Raw genomic sequence first — 27091 nt, 5'->3', positions numbered from 1 at the left:
CAAAGTGAACTCCCATCCCTGGAAGCATTCAAATAGAAACTAAGTGACAATATGTCATAAATATTGCGAAAAATATTTGTCACTAATTGAGAGAGATGCATGGACCTGACCACTCTTAAGTGTCTATGATTAGCTGATTAAGCACAATTAATGCACTTTGTACATATGAAATTTCTCAAGATTCTTATCTATATTATTCACAACAGAAAGATTATAGGCTAGGTTTAGAAATGACATTTGAATTTTTTAGTTGAGGAAAGTGTGGTGTAGAGGGGCAAGTAACTGACCAGGATCACCTGATACTTTGGATAAAAGTGAAGACTGGAAAGGATACCTCTGGGATTTTTATATCATTAACACCTTGGGCCTTGTTATAGTGAAGACATTTTTGACAATGAGAAATTTCCTTAAGAATATGTTTTTAGGGCTTCCCTGGTGGCGCAGTGGTTAGGAATCCGCCTGCCAATGCAGGGGACACGGGTTTGAGCCCTGGTCCAGGAAGATCCCACACGCTACGGAGCAACTAAGCCCGTGAGCCACAGCTGCTGAGCCTGAGCTCTAGAGCCTTCGAGCCACAGCTACTGAAGCCCGCGTGCCTGGAGCCTGTGCTCCGCAGCAGGAGAGGCCACCGCAGTGAGAAGCCCACACACAGCAACGAAGACCCAACGCAGCCATAAATAAATAAATAAATATTTTAAAAAAAGAATATATTTTTAGATACAGTAATCTACTATGCTGCTTCCTTTGAAACTGAAAGACTAACACCATCAGTTCTGCCTCATTCACCCTCTGAAAGGCATCTTTATCATCCATAGCAAGAATGGACTGGGCCTGGATGCTTGTCCTGCTCTTCACATGCTTTTTGAGAGCAAACTTTGAGGTTGGCATTGCTCTGCAATCCATCAGTTTCAGGCAAGATCTGCAATAGAATCAAGGCAATAACCGGGGAAAAAATAGAGCATCTGGGAAAGTTTATTTGGGTGGTGTTTTTCTTTTTTAACTCTTATGGTAAAATCATGATATTAGAAAAATATTCCATTGTTAAGTGTAGGGTGTCCTCTAAAGGAATATTAAGTTAATCCTCTTTCAATCATTACACAGAAGTACATGACACTGAAATATTAGACAGAACCACATGAACTTGCATATTTTGCAAACATGGCAACTTCATATTGTTTTACCTATCACATAAGAAGGGCCTGATAAGTGCCAGGACGCTTCTCCTAAATTTTGAATTATTAATGCAGAACAGAGAATCAAAGAGTTAAAAAGTTCTCATAAACCATCTAGTCCAACTTCTTTCTATAAAAGATGAAGAATCTAAGGCTCAGAGAGGGTATGCCTTACTTGATGTCTATTCATGTCCTTCCCCCCTTTTTTTAATTCGCTTTTTTTTTTTTTTTTACTACTGAGTTGTAGGAGTGCCTTACATATTCTGAATATTAACCCCTTATTAGAAAGAGAGTTGGCAGGTATTTTCTTGGAAATTTCATAGGTTGTCTTTCCACTCTGTTGTTTGTCTCCTTTGCTCTGCAGAAGTTTTTAAGTTTGATGTAGCTCTACTTATCTATTTTTGCTTTTGTTGCCTGTGCTTTTGGCACTGTGTTCATGAAATCATCGCCAAATCCTATGTCAGGGGTTTTCTCCCCTATGTTTTATTCTAAGAGTTTTACAGTTTCAGGTCTTATGTTTAGGTCTTTAATCCACTTTGAGTTCGATTTTTGTGTATGGTGTAAGATAGAGTCTAATATCAGTTTTTTGAACATGGATTTCTGGTTTTCCCAGCACCATTTGTTGAGAAGAGACCATTCTTTCCCTGTAATGTATTCTTGTCACCTTTGTCAAAGATCAGCTGACTATATATCCAAGGGTGTATTTCTGGGCCCTCCATTCTGTTCCATTGGTCTATATGCCTGTCTTTATTCTAGTACCATATTATTTTGATTACTTTGTAGTATATTTTGAAATCAAAACTTGTGAGGCCTCCAGGTTTCTTTTTTCTCAAAATTGTTTTGGCTACTCAGGGCCCTTTGAGATTCTGTATAAATGTTAGCTTTTTTTTTTTTTTCTGAAAAAAAATGTCATTGGGAATTTAATAGGAATTATATTGAATATGTAGATAACTTTAAGTGATATGGACATTTTAAAAATATTAATTCTTCCAATCCATGAACACAGGATGTCTTCTCATTAATTTGTGTCCTCTTTCATTTATTTCATTAATATTTTATAATTTTCAGTGTACAAGTCTTTCAGCTCCTTGATTAAGTTTATTCCTAAGTGAATTATTCTTTTGGTGCTATTATACCTAGGGTTGTTTTAATAATTTCCTTTTCTAATTAGTTGTTCATTGTTAGTGTATGGAAATTCAACTGATTTTTGTGTGTTGATTTTGTATCCTCCAACCTTGCTGATTTTGTTTATTAGTTTTACAAGTTGTTTGTGGAGTTTTTACAGTTTTCTACATATAAGATGTCATCTACAAACAGACAAATTTTACTTATTTCCAATTTGGAAGACTTTTATATCTTTTTCTTGTCAAATTGCTCTAGCTCAGACTTCCATTACTATGCTGAATAGAAGTGGAAAGAGTGGGAATTCTTGCCTTTTTCCAGATTTTAGAGGGAAAGCTTTCAGTTTTTCACCATTGAGTATGTGGTCTTTTCATTTATGGACTTCATTGTGTTGAGGTAATTTTCTTCTATTCCTAGTTTTTTGAGTGTTTTTATCATCAAATGGTATTGAGTTTTGTCAAATGCTTTTTCTGCATCAGTCGAGATGATCATGTGATTTTTCTCCCTTTATTCTGTTAATGTGGTGTATTACACTGATTAATTTTCATATGTCAAACCATCCTTGCATCCCTGGGATAAATCTAACTTGATCATGGTGTACAATCCTTTTCATATGTTGTTGGATTTGGTTTATTAGTATTTTGTTGTGGTTTTTGCATTGATGTTTAGCAAGGATATTGGCCTGTAGTTTTCTTTTCTTGTGGTGTCTTTGTCTGGCTTTGGTATTGGGGTCATGTTGATCTTATAAAATGATTTTGGATATGTTCCCTCCTCTCCACTTTTTTGGAAAAGTTTGAGAAGAAATGGAGTCGATTCTTTTCTTTATTTTTATATTTTAAATTTTTTAATAATAATAATTATTATTTTTTTGGCCACACTGCATGGCATGTGGGATATTTGTTCCCTGATCAGGGATCAAACCTGCACCCCCTGCACTGCATGCATGGAGTCTTAACCATTGGACTGCCAGGGGGGTCAGGAGTTAATTCTTTTTTAAATGTTTGGTAGGATTTACTAGTGAAACCATCTGGTCCTGTGGTTTTCTTTGGTGGGAGGTTAAAAATTGTCACATTTTCGGGCTTCCCTGATGGCGCAGTGGTTGAGAGTCCGCCTGCCGATGCAGGGGACGCGGGTTTGTGCCCCGGTATGGGAAGATCCCACATGCCGCGGAGCGGCTAGGCCCGTGAGCCGTGGCTGCTAAGCCTGCGTGTCCGGAGCCTGTGCTCCACAACGGGAAAGGCCACAACAGTGAGAGGCCCGTATACCGCAAAAAAAAAAAAAAAAAAAAAAAAAAAAAAAAAAAAATTGTCACATTTTCTACTACTTACATTAATAACTCCAGTTTTTCCCCCTCATAATCACTCTGAGAGGCATTATTATCTTTATTTAAAGATACATAGAGACTTAAAGAGGTTACCTGAATTGCTCAAGGCCAATGTATAGGAAACATCAGAGCTTGGGTTCATCAGAGTCTTCCATTTCCAAATCTCATGCTAAAGAAAGGTTTGAGATCACCAATTAGGAAGGGGATGTAGGGATAATTAGCAGGAGTTCCTTTGTTATTGTGGTCCAAAGTGGCAAAAATAAAAAATGTTAGCTGTCATCAAGAATGGTTTGGAAAACCAAACAGGTACTTCTTTCCAATTCAACCCTAAAACTTTGGTGCCTATGACTGTTTGCGGCACTTCTAGAAGGAAAAGGGAGGTGACTGTGTAATAGAAGACAGGGGATTTGAGGAGTGGGCAGATGTGTCTAACAACAAAATTACTCTTTATTCTGGCTAAGTGAAGAGTCTGAACATTCATGTAAATGAATAGATGGCCTAATTGAGGGAACCTGTTCAGAAAGTCCCAGATTTTCAGGGTGGGAACCATTCATTGAAACACAGTAAATCTAGCAAGTGATAGGAAATTCTTCTTTATACTAATAAACAAAATTCATTAAATTAAGAGAGCAAAGAAGAAAAGAAAAATAAACTCGACAGGGACTTGGGTCGTTTGTGAATGACAGAGTCATGCACGGTTTCTGAGAGGATTAGGGTTGTGTTTGATCCAGAAGGCTAATGTCAAGGGTGACACCGACCGGCCCACATCCTTGGGCTCCTGATGGGAACAGAGCCCTGGCCAAGGGCACAGCATCTTTCTCTGAACAGCAGTCTCTCTGGGCTCTCAAGTTGACTTTCAGGAAAGAGGCACCCAGAATGACATTCTCTTCAAATCACAATTTTAAATAGCCCCGTCACTTCTCACTGAGTTTCCACTAATTAGCATTTAGGAAGGAGTAAATATAGCACTAACACAGGAAAAGTTTCTTAAATGTTATTTTGATGTATCTCAATCACTGAAATCAGGTCTGATTCAGTTCACTAATCTGTTTTCCTTTAATCTTTTCACACATTATTAAGATTTCTGCTTCACCAACTATAATTAATGCTCTTCATTACTTAATGTGAGGTCATCGCCACCGGCTTCACAGAAATCATGTAACATAGAGTTTCAGCTTCAGAACACATTTCTTTACGTGTCCAAAGTAGAACGGAAACCGGCGATAGAAAGCAGGGCTCCTGGATTGCAGGCATAAGTGAATTAATTGGTTGGTGTTAAACCACAGACAGCAGAGGGAAATAAACTGGTTGAAGTTTGCCGCTGAGCTGACTAGCTAACCAAATCATACAGCTTTTTAGCTACCTGTCAAATCAATTCTCATCATTAAAAAAAAAAAATCTCCCTGAAGTGATCCTTGTCTTGCTACAATATTGGACTTTGTGGAAACTGATTTTTAAAATCAGTTATTTACCCATTCATCCACCATTATCAAGGGTCTGCTATAAACAAGGCTCTGAGCCAAAGCTTGGTGAGAAACTAAAATATACGCAAAAGACGTGCTCCTGCTCTGAAGAGCTTAGACTAAGGGAACTGGGTGACTTCCATGTATAGCTCCACCCACACAGTTCTCCAATTTTGTAAAACATGGAGATATTTGAAGTGAATGTAATGATGTGTGTTGGTTATGACACGATGACTGTACTATTTATTGTTCAACTGGAATACTTTGAGAGGGAAAGGAAGCACTATTCATAATTACATTGACACAACAGCCTGAACTGACATTGTTCTAGGAAAACCGAGACACATCCTAGTTATTCCCCCCGGAGAAGCATCATCTCTACCTGACACACTTCCATTCTCTTCAGAATGTCACTGAAGTCGATCACAGATCATTTTAGAAATCAGATGACCATGTTACAAACCAATTAACTTACCAAAATGACTCAAAGTGAATAATGAACTTGATTGCATCGTGTTATCATTTTCTTGAGTTATTCCCCTTGCTTTTTACTCAAGAAAAACTTTTGGCATTGGTTCCATCTATTAAAAACAGAGTTGTGATCAACAAAACTGAAGACTACTAGTATGCAAGTGAATATCATGATGTCGTCTAGTTTAACATAACATGAGTTTAGTTTCTCCTAATTTTTCTTTTCAAAAATGGAGTGTGTAAATTCTTATACAGTATGGATTTTCTTCTCGACTGACTTATACTGGCTTTAGGAAAGGAGGCTGCAGCTCACTGAATCCATTGCTAATCTTTTTCTGAGAGCCAAAAACTGGACACACTCTAGGAGATTTCATATGTGAACAAAGTTAAATATCAAGATACCTGACTTGAAATTGGTACTTGTTTTAACTTTATTTTTCCTTGACACTTTTGTGACTCATAATGTATATTTATGGGTTATATGTATATTATTTTCCCAAACTTGATAAAAATAGAAAAAATTCTTTCCTTTTAAAAAGGCATAAAGTTCATGGCTATTATCTTCTTCTCACATTGTAATGGCTGAACAACAGATTATTTCACATGGGATGGAAATCTATTGGAGACTAACTGTATAGAGGAAGGAAGCGCTGTATTAAATATAACTCCTCCAAAAACAAACAGGCTATTTGCAAAGAAATATATTTGATCATTTGGAAAACATATTCCTGATTGTTTCATTGTCTACCTGACTTTAATTTAGTTGTACATAAATCTCTGGATAATATTACTTCCACCCACTTCCCCTAACATTTTTTGATAATCCTGTGCTGATAGCAAGACTATGTTATAAAGGAAATTTGAGGTACCCATATATTTGTTATTCAAAGTGGCAAAGCACATGTTAATTTCTGATGAATGAATGAAATCACTCTGGTTGATACCTAAAACTCAGGAAAACATCTGTTTTAAAGCTAGTATGTTCCCTCAAATTTTTCAATAGCCAACTTGATGTCGTGTATAGTAGATAATAAATATTAACTAACTTACTAATATAATGAATGAAGTGTTTTTGAGGTGAGTTCAAAGTGGCAGTTTCTAACTTTGAGAACCGTTTGTGTGTATGTGTGTGTATTCAGCCTGTCCCATAGTTATTAAAATTAAGATGAAACTGATAGTTCATATTAAGTACAGAAAGTTGGCCCATTTTCCCCACCAAATTCACAGAATGAAAAAGGCAAGGCTTGGTCTTTAGTAACCCCTTTGGTGATGGTAGGGTCTTGAGGATAAGTGATCTACATTCTCCATTAGGGGAATGTTACTTCCATCCAAGAAACAAATGCACAGAAACCCTATTATTCATGTTGAAGTGAAATTTGATATAAATTGGCTCTTTCCTGAACCATTTCCCAGAGGAAGCTTAGATTCATAAAGATGTGGGCTCTCACCTCTAACATAGTCACGTGGACACCCAAGGACACTCTCAGAGCAGCCCTCCGGGATATATTTAATTTGACTTCCTCTTTGCTTTTAGGAAAGCATTCCATTATAGCAGAATGGATAAGGCCCCTAAAAATCTTAGTAATTCAGGAGAGGAGTGTAAGTTTTCTTCTCTTCAAAGATGAATATGTTGAATTGTTAAAATCCATGTCCTTTTAATTCACCTCCTCTAAAACCAGTAGGAAGTGACCACTGTTGCAACTTTGAAAAAAGGCATTTTAAAGAATCTGTTGCTCTTTGCTCTGTGAGCTTTGAATTCTCATTTCATCCTTCTTTGCCTAGTCAGGTGTATATGTGCTCAGAACTTGCCTGTGAAGGCTTCCTTTCTCTTCTCCCTCTCCGTCAGGGCTGGGAGTGCCTTCACGTTCCCACACCATCCCGAACATGCCTTCATTGTAACATTTAATGGTAACAAGACTAATAAAATTTAATAACTATAGAGCTTACTCTGAGCCAGCCACTATTCTAAGGTCATCTCACACATTATCTAATTATTTGTCACAAAAATGCCAAGACTTAGGTGGTATTATCTTCCTATTTTACTGATGAGAACACAAAGTCAGAGGTTAAGCACACTTTTCCCAAGCAGATCCAGTTCAGAAGGTGTAGCACCGAGCATCCAGGCTCTGGGTCGTGCACCCCACTTACCCAGGAGCAATAGTGCAGATGCTCCTCGAGGCTGTGAGCTTCAGGAAGGCTGTTTAACTTTGAAACCTCAGTGCCTGGCAATCCTGCCTGGCAGAGCAGGTGCTTCAGTACTTACTGAAGGGATAAATAGATGGACGAATGAATGATTGGGGTTTACACAGGGTGGGGAGGGCAGGGAAAGTTATGCATGGAAGATAATTGACCCAGGTCTTAGAATGAGCAGGAATTTTCTTAACAAAACAAAAACTCATGTTTTCCTGACATGATTTTTGGTTTTGTTTGATTGTTTGTTACCAAAGGGCTAATTAAATTGGTTTTCACAGAAGAAATTAAGTCACAAATAAAGTTGTGTGCCTGCTAGCAAAGAGAGCTCAGGATCCCAAGTTCTCACTCGTGTGTAAGGGCCACGCTGCATTTATGATTACCCACTGCCTAGATGATCATGAATTCTTCTTTGTATAACTGCATCTGCATCTCAAGGGTTTGAGAAAGGAAACCTGGAGAACAGCCATCAGAGCCATAAACTTCCTTCGGGATCAACGGAAAGAGGCTTTAAAGACCTAAGACAGGGAAGGAGATTTATGGCACTGATCCCAAAAGATGACAAACATCGGACGGACTGTTGAAGAGCTCTACGCAATGAGAGAGGGAAAGATGCTGAAGAAATTCAGGTGGTGCCAGGAGAAAAGGAGGACCTGGGAAAGAGCTAGAGTTCTTCCCAAGTAGAAAGGGCCCTACAGCTGCCACACATGCCCAGGGACGTGGATGAAATGCCTATATTTGCCCTGAGAGCACCATTAGCAAGACCAAAGCTTATCATTTTTCACAATTTGTCTGGTTGTCAGACAAGCCTCACAAAGAAATGTCCAAATGTTCTACCCCTTTCGAATTCAGCTGCACCTGAAGGTTTGAGCCGTCCACTCCCTCCTCCTCATTGCCAACTTATCCTCCCTCTGAGCCACCTTCTTCTGCAGTAACTGCTCCCGTGGGATGAGCTGACATTCTGGGCCTCTCAGCAGGAAATCCAAAGTTTTGTCCTTGCACACGTCCCACGACGATGCAGGGAACTGCCGAGTCGGTGCCGTCGCCTGCTCCCGAGAGTCAAAGAAGTAACCACCGCATCCATACATGCGTTTCTACAACCTGTCTGACAGTGGGCTGGACACAGGGAGCAAGGAAGGAGGGCAGGCAATCAGGGAAATATAATCTATAATCCCTCCTCTAAGAATTTCAAGAAAACAACAATCTAGTTTCAGAGGAAAAAGAGAAACTACCAGACATATTGAAAACAGCCCCTAATTTATGGTACTGAGTAAAAGCACAGTATGAATTCACAGAAGTCTGGTCACTATGAGCTATTCCAAGAGGGGGAGTTTTCATGGAGGTTATGGGAATTAAACGAGGCCATAAAATATGAGAAAGATTATTTGGAGGACAGAAAACGGGAGAGCATTCAAGAGAGAAGAAAGGTCACAAGACAAGATGCGACTGTGGGAACAAAGTTTGGATGATGTGAAGTACACAGAGTGACCAGGCCTGACTAGGACAGATGAAGGTTGCTGGGAAGTGATGGGATGTCAAATCAGATAAATTCAAGCTAGGGCAAGATTATGGATCCAAGCTCCTGTTGAAATCCAGCCCGAGAAGGAAGAGTCATTTCCTAATAACATGATTTAGGCCTCTCCATGCTTTCCTCTAAATTATTTCCAATAGGTTGTGATTATCTGTGGGCTGCCACTCACTTTGATTAGAAGGATTACCTTGCACCAAAAATGGTAGCACCTTTCTTTAATGATGGTTTTATTTGACTGATGAAAACGCCTCAATGTTATTCTCAGTCTTATTCTTTCCTGTTGGAACCCAAACTCATACAAACTGTTCCTTGTTCCAGATATTCTATTTTATTTTTTTTAATAATGCTGTTCAGGCAGGAAGTTTTGTTGAATAGATTTGGTGGGGTGGGGGGCTGTTTTTTCACTAACTTATTAAAGGCACATACTCTTTAACTTAATTTTTGATTTCTACTAATTAAAATTTCCTCTAGGCATAGTTTTGTTAACTACGATTTGCTTTAAGCATCTTTTTTAAACTTCATTTGTATCTTTCTAAAGTTCTTATTCATTAATTGAGGATTTTCAGGCCCATGATGCTCTCCCTTTTCTTCTCAAAGGACCAAAGGCATGTTTTGGTCTGAGGAGATTCAGATTGTCTCCCTTCCCTAAAAATTGAGCAAATTCTCTGGATCAGCACCTTAAAAAAAAGATTCTTTGAGGCTATAGACTAATGCTGCTATCATTCATCATCTTAAAGTACATAAAATTAATACATTTAGTCACTTTTTTAAAATGTCCCAATTGTGCAAATCCTTATAAAATGTACCCTAGGCCAAGCAGGAGGTGGTTGAAGCATTTCTGTGGTTAGTGCCATCTATTTTCAGAGCTAAGGAAGCCATAAGTTTCTGAAAGTGGACCATCAACTGCCCAAGAAGCATCACCAGCCCAGGAAACCCCACTGGCTCAGGGACCAGGTGACCAGGGCCCACTGGTGTCTCTTCCTTTGAGAGCTGGGCCTTCTCTGATGTCGAGCTGTCCTGATGACCAAAAGTGCTCAACGTGTAGTATCTCATTTAATCCTAACATCAGTAGGAATGTTATTGCCACTTTACAGATGCCAAAACTAAGGCCCAAACAAGTTAAGTGATTTAGTCAGACTCATCACTGATTTTCCTCCAAAATACAATCTTGGGTTTCTGTTTCCTAAATTATAAAACACAATACTTGGAGACTGTTTTTAAGCAGACTGCCCTACCCAAATATTTCAGAAATGTTAACATTTATTAATTGTAAAATGGGTGTTTGAAATAGGTACCATTATATATAGTTTAAAGAAATGCCAGTTTTTCATGAGACAAACTGCATCCAGGGAACTCTGGAATGTTTTGAAGAACATTTCCAGGGAGAAAATGAAAAAATGGAAATGGAAAATAGATTGTAAAATCTCCTCTGTGGCTCTCATGGAATCCGGTACCTATTTATTTTTACCAATTAAGTCCTGTGAATGCTAAAGATATTCACAGCTGGCAGTATGTACATTATCCTAATTTGCAGCTTCTTGAGGGTAAAGGTCATGTGTGTTTGAACTGGGATAACTCCATTGCCACTTAAATTACCAAAATAAATGCTCTTGAAATACAGAAACCAATATAAGCATCTCAGTTTAATATTGTATCTGCAGAACCCTAAGTGATGACTTTGAGCTTCCCACTCACCTTGTGGGGTGAGCTCAAGAGGTACAGGTTCTGAGTAATTGCATATAATTTGTCTTCTGCCCTGAGACAGAAATGGTGGCATGTTTGGCAGGATTCCCGCCACGGCAGTTGGGGCGGGTTGGGACTACAGCATGCACCTTTGTACAGAGGCATTCTGGGATGTAAAGAGCCTGGGAGGCATTGTGAGAGTCACGAAGGTGATGTGCATTTACAAAGGGCAAAGCATTTGAGTGGCTCCCTGTTCACATAAAATATTCTGGGAGGGAAGAGTAGGCTGTGTCCCGCTTATTAACTCACATGACACTGTTAGCTGGAGCAGATTTGACTAGGACACCATCCTGGGTCCAATTCCCTTTTAAGGATTTGTTCACTGATTTACTCATTCACAGATTGCAATCACAATGACAGGCTCCTGCTGAGTTCTCTGAGTTCAAAGTGAGGCCCAGGTGGGCCTTGATGCGCAGATCTACCAGGTCTTCCTCTCTACCTGACAAGTAAACCAAGTATCACCTGGATAGATCAGGAGCTGCTCGTCATTTATGTCAAGTTTGCTTTTGCATTTGTTTTACAATGCTATCTAATTTGTCAATTCAGTCAAAAAGAACTCGAGCACCTACAATGTGTCATGAACTCTGAAGTTGACAGGAGAGAAGAAGATGCTATATTCTGTTTGAGTACAGCTTTCTAAATATAGAAAAGTATGGATCTTGAAATCACACAATAAGACAGGAATACAGCATGTAATGAACTGTAGGAGTCCACGGCTGAGAACATGCCAATTAGAATTTTTGCTACACAATTCAAAGTGTGTTCTTATAAATAAAAGTAGGTAGACTTTATAACATTTTGTACACAGGTAATGCTGCTTTCCTTGATTTTGTACATGGTAGTGTAGGATAACCTTTTTGCGTCAGACTTTTTATGGGTAGTAATATGCCATTGCAGTGGGACAGCTTAAGTGCATTTTAGGGACTCCTGTATCACCATCCTCATCAACCAGCATTTATTGAGTGCAGGAACTATAAATCATACTTATATACTTTATATAGAGTAAAATATGCATGCGTGTTTTTACATAAACAATGTTGAGTCCACTTTTTTAAATCTACAAGAAAATAGGAGCTCCGATATAATGGTTTTGAAATTAGTGTCTCAAAAGGAGTATAAAAACAACCCTGTCATTCTTCCAAGCTCATGGAAACCTTAAATCCTTTGGCAGTGGGTGAAATGTAAAAGGCTTTCTTAGTTTGCCCCTAAGTGTTCCCCAGTGTCCTAGAAGCATTATAGACTTCTTCATCCAGGAGGAAGCAAAAGAACCAATGTGCTTTGGGGAACCAGGTATAAATGCTATAGCTTCCAGAAGGATTAGCTCCTTTTACTTGGAAATTAGCAAATGGATGTACAATTTTTAATTATAAATTTTAAACTTTCCATCAAAGTCAAATTTTGCTGATGTTAGTCAAACCTAATCTAGGCATTGATTCAAGAACCTGCTGATGGAGTAAAAAATACATGGAAACTTGTTAACAAGAAGTTCAATTTTCTACATCTCAGCAAATCATGCCAGAGTGTCATGTAATCTGCTGAGCTCAGGCAGCCCAGAGCCAGGGAAGATCTCTTTCTTTTCTTCACCATTAATATTTACAGTTGGAAGCACTACGTGGCTGCAATCTCAGCGCTGCACCTACAAAGGGAGTTGTTGGCTTGATACCTTGTTTTCTGACACTGTGAAGCGAGGAAACAGCTACCTTCTTAATCATCGCCTGATAACATTGTGTTGACACTGGAGGGTAGCACAGGGCTGTTTTATACAAGCAACAACCCTGGGAGATTTTCTGCATTGTTTCCTTGTTTTATTTCTTGATAGACATGCTGGGGTGTTAAAAGCATGGGACTGAAAGTTGTGAATTATGGGTCCTTTTCTTTGTTCTCCCTCTGAATTTTTCAGGGTCTATGCAGGCACAGTATATAGGGACAGCTTACCTCCCAGACAGCCACTGTGTGCTGGGCACCTTCCTAGAACTCACAAACAAAATCCTTCCACCTCTCAGCCTACTTTGTTGGAGCTTATTCTGACATGCAAAGTCCCGAAAAATTAAACCAACACCAATAAGCAGGGAAACGCAGCTGGTTATATAAGTGCTGTCCATAGCAAGAGACCTGAAGTGTAAATATTATTACTCATCTCTCAGTGTGTAAATATGTTGAATAAGGGTAACTTAGTTGAAATTCAGGGTAGATTTGGGGTTACATCTGTATAGTGCTCTATCTAGGATGCACCTGTGCATAACTGAACAAGCCCTGACCATTTGGGTACCGGATCTGCTGCTTAAGTAATTTGTTACTTGGGACAAATTGCTTAAAAGATCTTTGAATTAAGGGCAATGATCTCTGTATCATTAGACTATTGTGAAGATTAAAATGAGGTGACTTGTCAGATGCCAGGGATAGATTAAGTCCTCAGGTTTTAATTACTTTTCTTTTTTCCCCCATGTACCACCTTTTAGTTCCGAAGTATTTTACATCTGATCTCATTGTAGAATATCGAAAAGATGAATGGCCTGGGTAGAATGCACAAATAATCAAAGATCTAGTTGCCACCTTGTAGTAGAAATACTAGATTTATTCCAGGTTCCTGAGACCAGGGAAAGAGGCCTAAAAAACGGTAGCAAAGAAATTTTAATAAAAGAGAACAATGAAACCATTGGGTAGAGGGCCAACCTCTAAGAACCTCTAAGGATAAAAATGCCTCAATATGGAGGCGATTCCTCCCCAGGTCCGCCACACAGAGGAGTGGTTGGCTGAGGTGAGCCACGTTGTAACTCTCTTTCTCTTCTCGGAGCCGTAGCTATCCCTTGTGTCGTTAAATCAGAGCAGATGGCTTCCTTTGACACCCCGTGCTGTCAGTGGAATGTAAATGCTTCTCCTCACAACACTGAGAGTCCCGAGGCTGTGTGTTTAATCTGTGCTGTGCGAGCAGAGTGACCCTGAAAAGAACATGAGTGCAGAGCACGTTTGGAGAATTGGCAGCCATCCTCGTAAACAGAATCGGGGAGGATTCTGCAAGCCTGGTGACTAATCTTGGTTTTCTTCCTGAGGCTCTTAGCACAGCCATATCCCTGAGGACAAGTCATCTAAATGGTGGTGGAATAGAAAAGTTATAGACCCAAGGGAAATATTTTATAAAGGTGGGAGAGAAGTGTTATTCTGGTGTCTGGGAAAAGAAGCAACAAAACTGAAGAGGCTTAGTTTATAGATTGAATTCTCAGTTCTCAGTCTCTTTGGGAGTTTAGAAAACAATATTTCCATATGTTTCAAATTATTTAAGTTAGTAAGGGGAATATTCTTTAGGCAATTACTCCAAACTTCAGGAAAAAAAAGAATGTAAATAATTAAAATTTCAGTATGACACAGAATATGAGAAAATGCAGCAATCAGCAAAGATTATCCAGAGAAAAGCCTTACATTTTGGAATATTAATGACAAATTATAGAACTAAAACACAATTTAACATGTTAACTAGGTTATCTTATTTCTTCTTAAAAAGGTCTCTGAACTGGATAGGAAACAGAATCTGATCTTCATTTTATTAAAACAGTCACTAGAAATTAGTCAGTGGCAAAAGGAGAAGATTCGTCCTTTGAGCCCTTTGTAGGGAAGGAAGAGAACTTCTCAGGCAAGAATCTCCTAAACCGTTATTTCAAAAGGCAATGCAGACACGTTGTATATCATAGTTATTGTGCACATACACTTAGAGCTCCAAAAGTGTAAAATAACCAGCACAGCTATATTGTCTGGTCTCATTTTATAATAGGCTGTTAAATTCTATGCTACATTAATACATAGAGATAGGGCAACTGTAGTTCAGCAGGATTTTTAGACTGAGTTAAATGCTGTTAGACTTTATTTTTGTCCCTCCAAGAAGGAAGGCTGTACATCCTCCATACCAATGGAAGTAGATCTTTACCCCCAGTTGCATTTTGGGACATTTAGGTGGACTGTTAGCAAAATCAGACATAAGGTTTTTGTGTTTGTGTTTTGTTTTGTTTTAATCCTGCCATAGAGTTTTACCAAATGGCTTATTTGGAATTTGAAAGCCTGATTTCTGAAAGAACTCTTTAGTTCTAAAACTAAATACTACTTTAATCAATCTTCCCAATATGAAGATTTCTATCTTTCCTGGTGGTAAGATACCCTGGTGTTCTAAGTCGTGACAAGCTCATAGATTTAGGAATGTTCACTTTGGATCCGACCAACCTCAGCACGGCAGGCTCCTTCCCCGTTTAGACGTAGCAAGTCTCAAACGATTTGGGAGGGAGAGAGCTGCACTGTGAAAGGATTCCCGTTAAAGCACGCAGTGCATCTTTCATCTTCCACGAGGCAGACTTTGAAACTGAAAATCTGATAATTTGATGTAAACCGACAATGTCAATAGAAATAGCTACTTCTGAGATTATTTAAGAGAAGGTGCAGGGTATAGACATTCATCCATGAAACACTGGGAGCAAGGGTTTTTATTTCTATGTTTGCTTTGTAAAATAAGAAGAGAGTAAATGGCACAATAGATTATATAAACAAGGACTTCAATGACAAGCTGTCAAAGCTAAGGTAATATATTTCACATGGGTGACTTGATGCCACACTTTATCACCTGCACGAGGGGAAACCAATTTGAGTCTGGTCAATAAAATACAACCTCCAGAGCTGGGCCTGGGGCACAGCTGACATCATGCGGCAGAGCCTGGTGACTTGGCACTCAAGTGGGACCCCGCAGGAGCTGGCACGGCTGCCGTGTGGGGGAGGTCAGACATTTAGGCTCGATTTGGTTAATAAACACAGATGCAGGTATGTCAGGAGAGAGGATGCCGTTGATCTTCATGCTCTGCTAATTTAATGCAGGTCTGAGGTATCAGTGGAACTAGTTAGTCAAAAGCTGGATCTACTGCAGTCTCACAACTGTTGAAACTTAAACTACATGTGCTGCAAGTTAGGGGTTACTGGAGTATCTCATTATAGAGGCTGTTGTTTTCAGAGGCTGGAATCTTTGCTGAATTACTGAGGGACCTATTTGAATGTAGACTTGGACCAAATAATTTTCTGATAAGTTGGCCATAAATCCTCAGTAAAATAAGCTTGGTGTTCTCAGCATATCTGTTAGCGTTTTTGATCATTTTTATGGCTTTCCTTTTGCTGGTCAAATTATCCTTATATGCCCCTAAAGCCCCCCTGACGTGGATTGAGCCAACACAAACCAATAGACCTTCATTACTCTGGCAACTGGTTCTGATTTGGGGGCAATAAATACAATGACACAGACTAGATTACCTTTGCCAAAAGGACATGTGATAAGCCATAAGGATGCTGGGGATTTGGCATTCTTTCTCCTGCTTAATGTGAGAATGAATTAATAGCAGCTTTTCACCGACTGAAGAAAGTTGGTAGGAAGAAAGAATTCCAAGGGAGGAAAGGGCCAAGGTACAGCTTTTGGGTCAGGAAGGACGATGCCAGGAGATGGTGAGGAAGTCCATGGACACCCACTCTGTGCCTGGCACTGCGTTAGGCTCCAGCAGGAGGGTTAGGGCCAAATGTGTGAGGAAACTGGCATGTGATGTGATCCATGAATGTCTCAGTGTCTAGATGGGAGATAAAACCATCGATGGGAACAAGATTTACTAGGCAATAAAAGTATAGCAGGGAGAGAAATCAGCAAGACCCAGAGTAGCAGAAGAGCAAACAGATAGTGAAGAAGCAAGATCCACAAATTGGGGGGTTAGAGGAATTATTTTCACAGTAACATCATTTTTTAAAGTATTACCTTTCTAACTTTTTTGGAAAAAAAAATGGAAGCTAAAGAAAATCAGAAAAAAAATAGTGCAGTGAACACATACCCTTCAACCAGTTTCAAAAGTTTTTTAATATTTTGCTACCTTTCTTACCTCTATATAAATACATTTTTTGCTCTAGCTTTAGAAAGTAGGTTGCAGACGTTGTAACACTTTACCACTAAATATTTCAGCAAGTGTCTCTGAAGAAAAAAGACTCCCTTCTACAACCATATACCAGTATGGCATTCAAGAAATTTACCATCTCATGTACTATCCATGTTCAGATTTCTCTAACTGTCCCAAAATTGTCCTTTAGATTTTTTTTTTTGATCAAGGATACAATCAATTGCATTTAGTTGTTAGTTGTCATGTCATTTTAGTATGATTTAATCTCAAAAGTCCCCCTGCCTTTTTAACTTGTTTGCTGGATATTCTCTTGCTTTTGAAATGTTGTATAAAATCAATTGATATACTTATCAGTCACCTTCTAAAATCTATAGACCATGTCAGAGAAGGGGTATAAAGAAATTTAAATCCTTCTGTGTCCTACAAAACCCAGGTTAGTAGAGGGCTCCTGGCATATGAGGCTGATAGGTTTCTTATAAGAGGTGTAGGTCAGATGTGCTAGGAAAGAACCCGCAGAGAATATCCATGAAACTGCGCGTGCGATTCTGGCCTCTGCTTCACTGAGGGACAGGAGAGAAGCTTCCTGGAAGGGAATCTGTTCTGGTTACTGCCCAGGTTGGGTGAACGCTTTCCTGACACATGGGCTGCTGCTTCTCCTCCACGTGGGGCTCTGCAGAAGCAAGAAGCACTTCGCTCCACCAGCCGCCCAGGCCAGCAGGAAAGGCCCAGGCATGCTTCTCCTTCTCCCTCCCGCTGGATCGTGGTGTTTCCTTCTGCCTTCAACACCCTTCCTTACCTCCTTCTTCCAGCAGCTCCCTTTAAGAAAACTAACTGGAGCATGTCATGAAGTCCACCTTGTTGCCTTACTTTCTTTCCTTCATACTCGCCTCTAACAGAGTGCCCGTCGCCTGGACTGTGGCGGTTTGTGTAGCCGCCCGGCCTGGGACCATCACTCCACGGTGAACTCTCTGAAGGCCATGCCTATGCCTTTGGGTCCCGTGTGCCCAGGACCTAGGGAGCTGCCTGCCACGGGGACGGCGTTCACTGCCGATGCGTGAGTGAATGAGCGCGTGAACAAATGGGTGAACCGTGTCCCCACCAGTAAACGCCCGGCAGTAGAGAAGTCTCCCGACGACTGAAAAAAGAATCAAGGCGTTAAACAGAGCCACGAGCACTACCAGTGGGTGAGTCAATAACAACTGATCGGCCACTCTGTGCAAAACACTACACTTGGTCGTGTCAGAAAGTTCCAGAGGAAACAGATACTCATCCGTACAGTCCTGAGGGGCGGGATGGAGGGTGGCCTAACCCCTGATGAACAGGGCAGCACGTTCAAGTGCACGGTACACGTCACGCCTGGCAGGCTGGGCCGCAGCTCTTCTAAACGCTGCTGAGCCCTGGGCTTCCGGGAATGAGATGCTGCCAGGAGAGCCCGCAGGGTCCTCGGGGGATCTGCAGAGGGCAGCTAAGCCCCAGGTGCTCTGAGCAGAGGAGAGGTCTCCCGAAAGGGCGTGTTCAACCTGGAGGAGCGGCATGAGCGGGGGAGGGGCGAGGGAGGCTGGTTCCCGCTCGAGAGGGGCGCGTAAGGACAGTCGCTTTGCTGACGCGCAGGGCGTGGCTGATGCTGACCTTCATAGGGGAATGGGGGCAAAGTCAAAACGAGCCTTGACTTAAAACTCAGCAGATTAGGCTTGACACGGTTAGGACTGATATGGTTAGCATCCGTGGGCTTCCCAGCCAGGTAAGCAAGCTCCTTTTTTTTTTTTCCCTGTAGGGCTGGCTGGCTGGGGTAGATTCTGGGGCAAGAAAGAATGGCTAGAGGACTGTTTAACCAGCCACGTAAGAGACAGTTACTGTCTTAACCAGGTTGTGACTGAGAATGAACAAGAGAGCAATCCGAGCGGAAGGGCAGGGGACTGCGTTCCTCGTGGATCCCAGTGTAAAATAATGAAGATGGAAAGGGTGTGCGATTGACAAACACAAGTGTGAGCAGCTCACAGTGTGGTGCGCACTACACAGCCCGAGTCTTCAGCTGGCGACCACTGTTTTCTGGAATGCAGAGAGAAAGAGAAGGAGAGGGAAAAAAGGAAAGGAAGTATGACTGTCTACCCAGGTTTTCTGAGACCAAAATGGGCCATGGTAATGTCCAGGGGGTCACCTAGCGGAGACAAAAAGAATGTTTCACACATAGAAAATGGTATTTAAGAAAAAAAAAAGATCTCTCGCATCTCCTGCTTGTGTCACCTGATGACATTCCCATCTGGGCTCTGGGGCAGGAGAAGATGAAAGACTGCTTGTGGTGGATTCCATGGAAAGGAATAGTAGCTAAGTTATATAATAATAATAGCCCCCTTCACTCTTTGATCACGTGATTTCTGATCTGCTGCACGCCCCACTCCCCCACAGTGTCTGCCCGCAGCCCCTCCGAGGCGCCCTGACCCTTCAGTGGAGTTAAGAGAGCGGCTGTCTCTCCCCCTGTGGGTCACAGGCTGAGGGTGTCCTCCTGCAGGAATCCCCGGGAAGAAGCTCTGTGCGTGAAGCTGAGAGCTCGCCATGTGCTGCTGGGCAAGCCTTCCGCCCAGCGGCGATCACCGCGGGGTCCCTGGGGCACGGATGCCGGTCCAGGGGCTGGGAGGCAGAAGGATGGAGCTGCACCTTGATGGAACTTCTGCCTTGGGAGGGGAGGGACGCCCCCCGGGAACTGTTAGGTGTCCCAGGGCGCGACGTGCTGGAGAGAGATGAAGCTGATTACAGTTAAAGAGGGCGACCAGGCAAGGCCTCCCTGAGAAGGTGACAGGACGTGATAATCCCTACCTGGAATTTAAACGTTTCTGTGCGTACAACGTCTGGTAACCCCCCTGACCCAGGGTCATCAGAAAGGGCAGCAATCATCTTCAAACAGTAAATTTACAAAAACATAATGAAATCTGAGTTTGGGCTGCTGGGATTTGGTTCTTGTATGAGGCAAAGAGCGAATTTTTATTCATAAGACCTGGTCTTCCAAGGAGAACAATTATATCACTTATACCACCTGCTTAAGGAGAGAGAATAGGAAAGCTGTGTCTCCAGACTTCTAGCTACATCTATGCTTCTGCTGAAAATGTGGCGTCCTGAGTAGGAAAGAGCTTGTGAGACGTCGGGGCAAGAATTCCAGACCCAGCACTAGACAGGTGGGGCTGGAAGCTGCCGGGCTCACCACTGTATTCTGGCTCCCACTGTGCTCACATAGAGGGTGTGTTCAAGAACCATTTGCTGAATGCAGGAATAGCTGTGTCCCTTCATGACCAGTGTCACAGCACCCCTCAAATCTCAGAATAATGGTACTCTTCCCCTAAAAGCCCCCACACGTCACGCGTGGGCTGATGGTCAGTTGTGAAAGAAGCGATGGTTTCAACTAGGGCTGGAACCCCGAACGTGCAGCCTTGTGCTGGCCCAGCTCCTTTTCTGATTTGTCTCCCGTGTACCAAATTTCCAGTAGCGATTCCGTCTTCGGTGGGGCCTGTTGTGGAAATCACATTAGAAGGTTCCCAGGACAGCACCCCTCCGGGGGCGGGGGTGGTGCCCGGAAACACCTCATGTTGCCGGGTTTCTCCATCACCAGGCTGTCAAGACGGTCCCCAATTAGTAGAGTTGTAAGGAACTGTAATTACTTGGTGAGAATTGGTTGAAAGACTATGTCGGCTTCCTTTGAGAGCCTGTGTGTCTTCTGGGAGAGGCAGAGCAGTGGATGAAGAGATGGGAGCACCAAGGAGACAACGCTACTGGGCTTGCAGTTCAGACGCCCCTGGTCCCTGGTCCCTGCAGCCATCAGCTGCCTAGAGGGGGCTCCGTGGCTGCCATGCTTCCCAGTCCTAAGCATTTTACAAGGTGGCAGGAGCATCTGCTGGGTGGTCCCTTCCCCGTGCCAGGATGCTGCCCAAGGCCCCGCTTTCAGCTTCTAAATACCCTGTATCCCCCCTTATAACTGTAAAGTGGACAGTGTATTTATGGTTGAAAATTGGCTGCTGCAGCAATATTCATTTTAAAAACAGACTTCTGGCACATATTCAATATTACTATGGAAACGGCTGTTCCTAGCAATTCACTAATAAGAGATAGTTCAAGGACCCAGGTCTGTGTGGGAGTTTTTTACCATCCCCCAAAATTGAAGACCTACTTGTTACAATAGTAATTCACAAGAACTGCTTGCTCTCTCTCTCTCTCTCTCTCTCTCTCTCTCTCATATCTATCTCTTCCTTATTTTTAATTTGAAGGATGAGTCAAAGAGATGTCCTCATTTCACTTTAGATACACAGATGGAAGGTAAATATTATAACCGGCTTTGTAAAAACACAACATCTTTAAAGTATTTTTCCCATTGATCACTAATGCTCATAATAGTGCATAACGTACTATTATGTACTTGTGTAACACTACACACACACACACACACACACACACACACACACATTTCAGAAACTCACATACTGAAGCTGGAATATAACCCGTAATCAACTAGTACATCCAAACATTCTAACTTCCTGTCTTCAACTGTCTCCACATATTTCCACACAACGGACATATAAACTGAATTCTAAGAAGGATTTGGGGAATTTACTCCACCCTAGTGTTTTTCAGGAGCCAGTTCTTAACTCCCAACATTTCTGCTTTTTTCAACTACAAACGTACTTCCGCTGATTTTACAAAATCCGACCTGAGAAAAATATGCCCCTATGGGGGAAACCACGGCCTCAGTCCTAGAATTTCCTCACCTCAAGTCAAAGCTTTAACGTCTTCACCTCCTTTCACCTGGAAATAGGAGGTCAAGTTTCCTAAGATATCCTGTTTTTCCAGGCTCCTTCCAATGTGTTTATGGTTTTCACATTTTTCCAAATTGGCCCTAAATATTATGACAGGCGGATCCTTGTGCTGAGGACAGAGATAGTCTCATTACTTTTCCTTTCCAGACAAGCCAGCTCGTTCTGTGTTTTCAAAATCAGATGAACTGACCAGCAGTCAGCTAGTGAGGGGCTGTGGGCCCCGACGGCCAGATGGCCCAGACCCCCGCCAGCTCCAGGTCAGCGGCTGCCCCTCTCGGCTCCCAGGCTGGGCTCTGAGTCCCGACTTGTTGCCAGAGTGGGTGGCATCTGGTGGGTGTTCTGACGCCCAAGCAGGACCGGAGAAATCAGCTAGGGAAGGGTCATCTCTCTGAAGAGTGCTAAACAGCAGTGACCACAAGGACTGACTTCCCTTCTGAGCCTGCCCCTCAAAGAAGCTCCACACACCTGGATGCTCCACATCTCAGAGCAAGCCTATGACACAGGAACTGTCACTCCCGCTTTACAGGTGGGCAAACAGCAGAGATAAGTGTAGGACACTAGTGGCAAAACTGGATTCAAACCCATTTCCGTCTGTTTCGCAAGTGCATTCTGTTTCCAGTCTCGCCTCAGAGAAATCACAGTATAGAATTCCTCTTCTGGAGTTTAAGGAAAAAAAGCTAATGTGTATTTCCAGCATGTTCTAGCCTAGGCTCAGGTGAGAAGATTCAAAATAAGTGTTGGCAGTTTCCCCTGAGAATGCCAGCGTGCATCCTTGCCTTGGGTCACATTTGGCCACAACCAGTCAATGTTTCAGAATGAATCTTCCATGGAGGAAAAAAAATGAAGCACCTATTTATTTTATTCTGCAGATGGGGAGTTCACAGTCACCACAGTTTAATGTGATCATGTGTAAAATGTACATTTAAGCAGGATATTAACAATACAGATTGCAGCATAAGCCATCTGAAAAGTAATTTTACATGAAATTTTAATTAATTTGGGGTCTATCTTTTCTGAAAATGGTTATTCAAAAGTGCAGCATTAGCAGCACAACCCATCCAAACAGGCCTGGCCTTAAACTCACGCTGTTTTTCAGGACGGTCCACACCTGGCGGCCTTGTCAGTTCCTGTGTCCCAGCAGTTTCAGTTATCAAAGGATCCGTTCCAGGGCTGTGTATTTTAAGCCCAGTCGAAGAATAGCAGCGGAAAAAAGGCCTTTCAGCCAGGGGAATTCAAAAGCAAAGGGCCCTCCAGAGGCGATTTCAAACTCAGACTCCCTTGGCTCCCCACCAAAGCCGAGTGACGCGCCCTATCTGATATCGCTAGGCCAGCCATTTCATCCAAAACTTTATCTGAAGCTCAGAATTGCCGTGTTAGGTTTGTAGATTGGCTCCCGGGTTGTTTCCCGAGGCACTGAGGGAGTTCTAGTTCATCTTTCAGAATTGAATGAAGTCAGAGAGGTGATACATCACATCTTCACGGTTCTCACATTCTCCTGTGCCAGGAACTTACTCTGGGACATTCTCTTTGGCTTTTGCATCTGTTGTGTCTCCTGACTCCCATCCCTGGGAGTAGATGCTAGGATCTGGTGTTACAGGTGATCAAACCCAGGGTCTTGCAGGACGACTGGCTGAGGCCCACTGCTCAGCACACAGCCAGTGGAGGCAGGGGGTTTCTCTCGGGTCTGGAGCTGGCCCTTCCATTCTCTCCACATTGCTGAGAGCAGTGGAGCCTCTACAGACAAGAGCCTTGGTTCCCCACAGGTCCCGAGATAAGTGAAGCGGATCAGTCCTCTGGTTCTGCCAGAACTGGGGTCCCAGTGAGAACTCAGCTTCTACACCTGCCATGTCCCCTCCCTCTCCAGCTGCAGGGCAGCAGGTGCGAGGGTCTGGGCGGCATTAGCTTTCCCCGTGCAATCATTCTCAGCCCAAATGAGAAGATGCCAGAGAAGTTTAGAAAACATAGGCAAACCAAGTGATTCGTCTCCTCTCTGTGTGGGTGTGGACGCTCCCAACTCACCCACCCAGCAGAACAACCATTGACTCCCAAAGATGACACAGTTTACTGGACAGATTAGGGAGAATTCAGCATCTAGGAACAAGAGGGTTACACAGTCTAGAGGTCCCCAGATAACACCAAGGGGTCCATCTGTCCTGCTGAGACCCAGGCTCTTGAGCTTTCAAGGCCAGGTCTACGGCTTTATTCATCTGTCCCAGCCCACAGTTATCCCTACAGATAAAGGATGTCATTTCCACACAGAGTGGCCAGAGAACCTGCCCTCTAGTTGGGGTAAACAATTTTTCTCAAGAATGACTGAATTCTATGAAACTCTATATGCTTTTCTCCAATAACTGAAAAAGTTGCTGTGACCCAGAATTTTAGACAATAATGTGGAGAGTAGCAGCACACACCTGAATGTTGCCCAGGAACCTGACGCTAGCTTTTCCCAGCCTAAAGGCAATCTTCCCGTGCACGCCTGTTTCTGCTCCTGTGTATCTTATCCCAGTTAACGAGACCCTAGCCAACAGGGTCACCTCCTGTGGTGACCATCCTTGTCTTCCCTCTGCTCCCCCCAGCCTCGCTCGCACAGTCTGCCGTGGACTGGCTCCGCCTCCCGTCTCTCTCCACCTTTTCCTCTTCGAGTCTCACTCCACTGGCAAACTTAGACTGAGGTCATCTCACCACAACTAATACAATAAACTCCTATTTCCTCCACCTCCAGCCCCACCTTCACTTCCACCCACCCTCCATCCCATTACCAGAGCCAAGTTTTAATGAAACACAGACTTGATCATACCATGCTCTCACTTAAATGCCTTCACTGGCTCCCACTGACCTCAGGACCAAGTCCGAATTTTAGTGTGGCTTTCAAATTTCTTGTCCAGATTCATCTACCTTATAGTTCTGTCTCTCACCAACTTTTTAAATCCTTTTCCCACTCAAACGTACACATGTATGGACAATACATTTGGTCACGCCGGATTTCCTACTGTTTCCCCAAACTCTAAGGACTTTTATATACTCTTGCCCTTTTGATTTCAAATTGTTTCATCCCAGTAGAATTTCCCACTCGAACTATTTGAATGTTCATTTATCCTTCAAAAGGTAATCACATGCCACATTCCAATATTACTCTACCTACACCCCTAGGCAGTTCATTTACGACATTGTCGTAACGTGTTTATAATGTATGATTATCTATGTATATGTGCGTGCGTGTCTGAGCTCCAGATTTCAGACTTTGACTTACCTTCTATTTTTATCTCCTAGCTCAGTTCAGTGTTTATAGCAGATAGTCAATAAGCATTGTTGAATGAATGAGGAAACTAATGAAGCACATTCAAACAAGGCTCATAGTGATATTATGAAGAGATACAGTATTAAAGGATTATATTAATTATATAATGGCTAAATCAAAGCACAGTGAACAAGAACAGCAAAATAAAAAACACAAAGGAAAACAAAGGTGTTTAAAATTCCCTAGGATGTTAAACTAACAAAGATTTCATTTATAACAGTAGCTTGGTTAGGTAACAGGGAATGGGTCCTAGAGAAAGCTAAATGAGAAGGTGAACTAGTTTACTTCTGCTTTTACTTACCCTGACAGAAATATTTCTTTGAAAACCTGTTAAAAATTCAAATAGCAACTGTGTCCTGTCTTTAATATTTCTATGCAACTAAATCAGTTTCATTTTACCCATTGCTAAAAAGTGCTTGACAAACACACTGGAATCAACACTAGGCAAATCACTCTGTCCAAGACACACCCCTGAGATTCCAGGACCCAGCTCCTCCATGCGGGGCTCTGCCTGCAGTTTTCTGTTCCCAGGTTTGGTTCCACGTGGCACACGTGTGTTTTCACAACCAGTCAATTGTCACATCGAATCCAAGTCAAAGTGATGACTGTGGAAACCAGCGCATTGCAGCCCAGCCTATGTCTCCAGATCCTTCCCATAAGACCCAACTAATTTAATTTTCTTCCTTTCCCAAGAAAGGCTGTAAAACAACCATTTTTTTTCAGTGCAAATTCAGAACTTTTTGCAAGGGAGTCGAAAGACTGTGAGCCATACATCTCTATAGATGCAGAACTATTTTACAAATAAACGTGTGGGTTCATCCCTTGGCCTTGATGTCACACAAATGACCTCAGTCACTGAAATTAAGACACAGAGTAGACACAGGAGATGTCTCCTGCCTCACTTTCTGACTCTAGACCTTGGACTCTAGAGACAGTCACGTTCTCATGATCTGGGAATAAGGACACCTGACTTTCCTTCCACACCTTGATCTTTCTCCAGCACTGAGTGGCACCTGCGCTCTGCTTGGTTTCCATTCCAGGGTAGTTTCTTGACCTGGACGTACTCCTTTGCTCTGTAACTCACATCACAATTATTTCTATCCTTGCAGTTGGCAGACGACTTGCTCTCAGACGTCTTCGCCGCCATCAGTTCAGTGACTTTAGCCTTGTTGTTGATCCTCTTCCTGGCAGTGGTGGCCTCCGTCGTTGCCTCCAACAAGAGGGCAACTCAGGGGTCCTACAGCCCGAGCCGTCAGGAAAAGGATGGCTCTCGCGTGGAGATGTGGAGCATGACGGCTCCGCCTACAATGGAAAGGCTGATTTAGGACCATCCTGTCTCTAGAGGAAGAGATCCACACACTGCGAATGGGACACTTGTACATGAGTGTTTTTCTGACAAACCTGGAGACATCAGGTTACAACAGGGACCACACTGAAACTGTGGGAAGGACTCCTTTGACCACCGTACGGATGTTCATAGTGGTTCAACTTGACACCATTGTTTTATTGTATTATGTTAGCCAATCACGGGACAGTGTTTCTTGTGCCAATAATTTCAGCCTCATAATTAGAAAAAATACCTTCCTGAGGATGCGACTTCTGGGAAAAGCTCCAGTGCCTGACATTTACACTCCGTACTCTTTGCAACTTGGGGACACGTTTTTAGTTTGCCCATCAGCTGGCAACTGCATTTTTTTCACACAGAAACTACAGGAAAAAAAAAAAAGACACATCTCTCACTCTTCCTGTCATGTGGCAAAAGGTTTTAGTTTGTACTTATGAGGAGATGCACATTTTTTGTTCTTCAGTCATGGATTCGAGAAAGTTATGGGAAAGACCTATGGTTAAAAAGCGACTCACCATCCACAAATAAAAATTGAAATGTGGTTGTTCCTCTTTCTGAGTATTTTTTTTTTTTTTTTGCATTTTGTGACACTACATGTGACAAAAGTAACCTCTAGGAGCATTTGAAGAATGTTTTAACTAAATCACCCCAAGCACTACGTTTAAAGTCCTTGCCCTTTGTAAGGTGTTGCTTAAGGTTGAAACACTTTCCGAGGCAGAAAACAGAATAA

At 42.2% G+C, this 27091-nt stretch overlaps 1 protein-coding gene across 3 annotated transcripts in view; it reads left to right on the top strand.

Moving 5' to 3' along the window:
• Positions 1-26628, top strand: part of CRB1 (crumbs cell polarity complex component 1) — a 247740-nt gene extending 221112 nt beyond the window's left edge. For all 3 annotated transcript variants that reach the window (XM_081221243.1, XM_081221241.1, XM_081221242.1), the window contains one exon: positions 26126-26628. In XM_081221243.1, the coding sequence (XP_081077369.1) occupies positions 26126-26341 (216 nt within the window). In that variant the 3' untranslated portion in view covers positions 26342-26628. The remainder of the gene's footprint in view (positions 1-26125) is intronic.
• Positions 26629-27091: the final 463 nt, after the last annotated feature.

Source organism: Mesoplodon bidens, assembly GCF_964165515.1.
Source record: "Mesoplodon bidens genome assembly, chromosome: 2".
In the NCBI taxonomy this organism is placed as follows: Eukaryota; Metazoa; Chordata; class Mammalia; order Artiodactyla; family Ziphiidae; genus Mesoplodon; species Mesoplodon bidens.
Note: the sequence above shows the minus strand (reverse complement) of the source record. Positions and strands in the feature narration are given on the sequence as shown.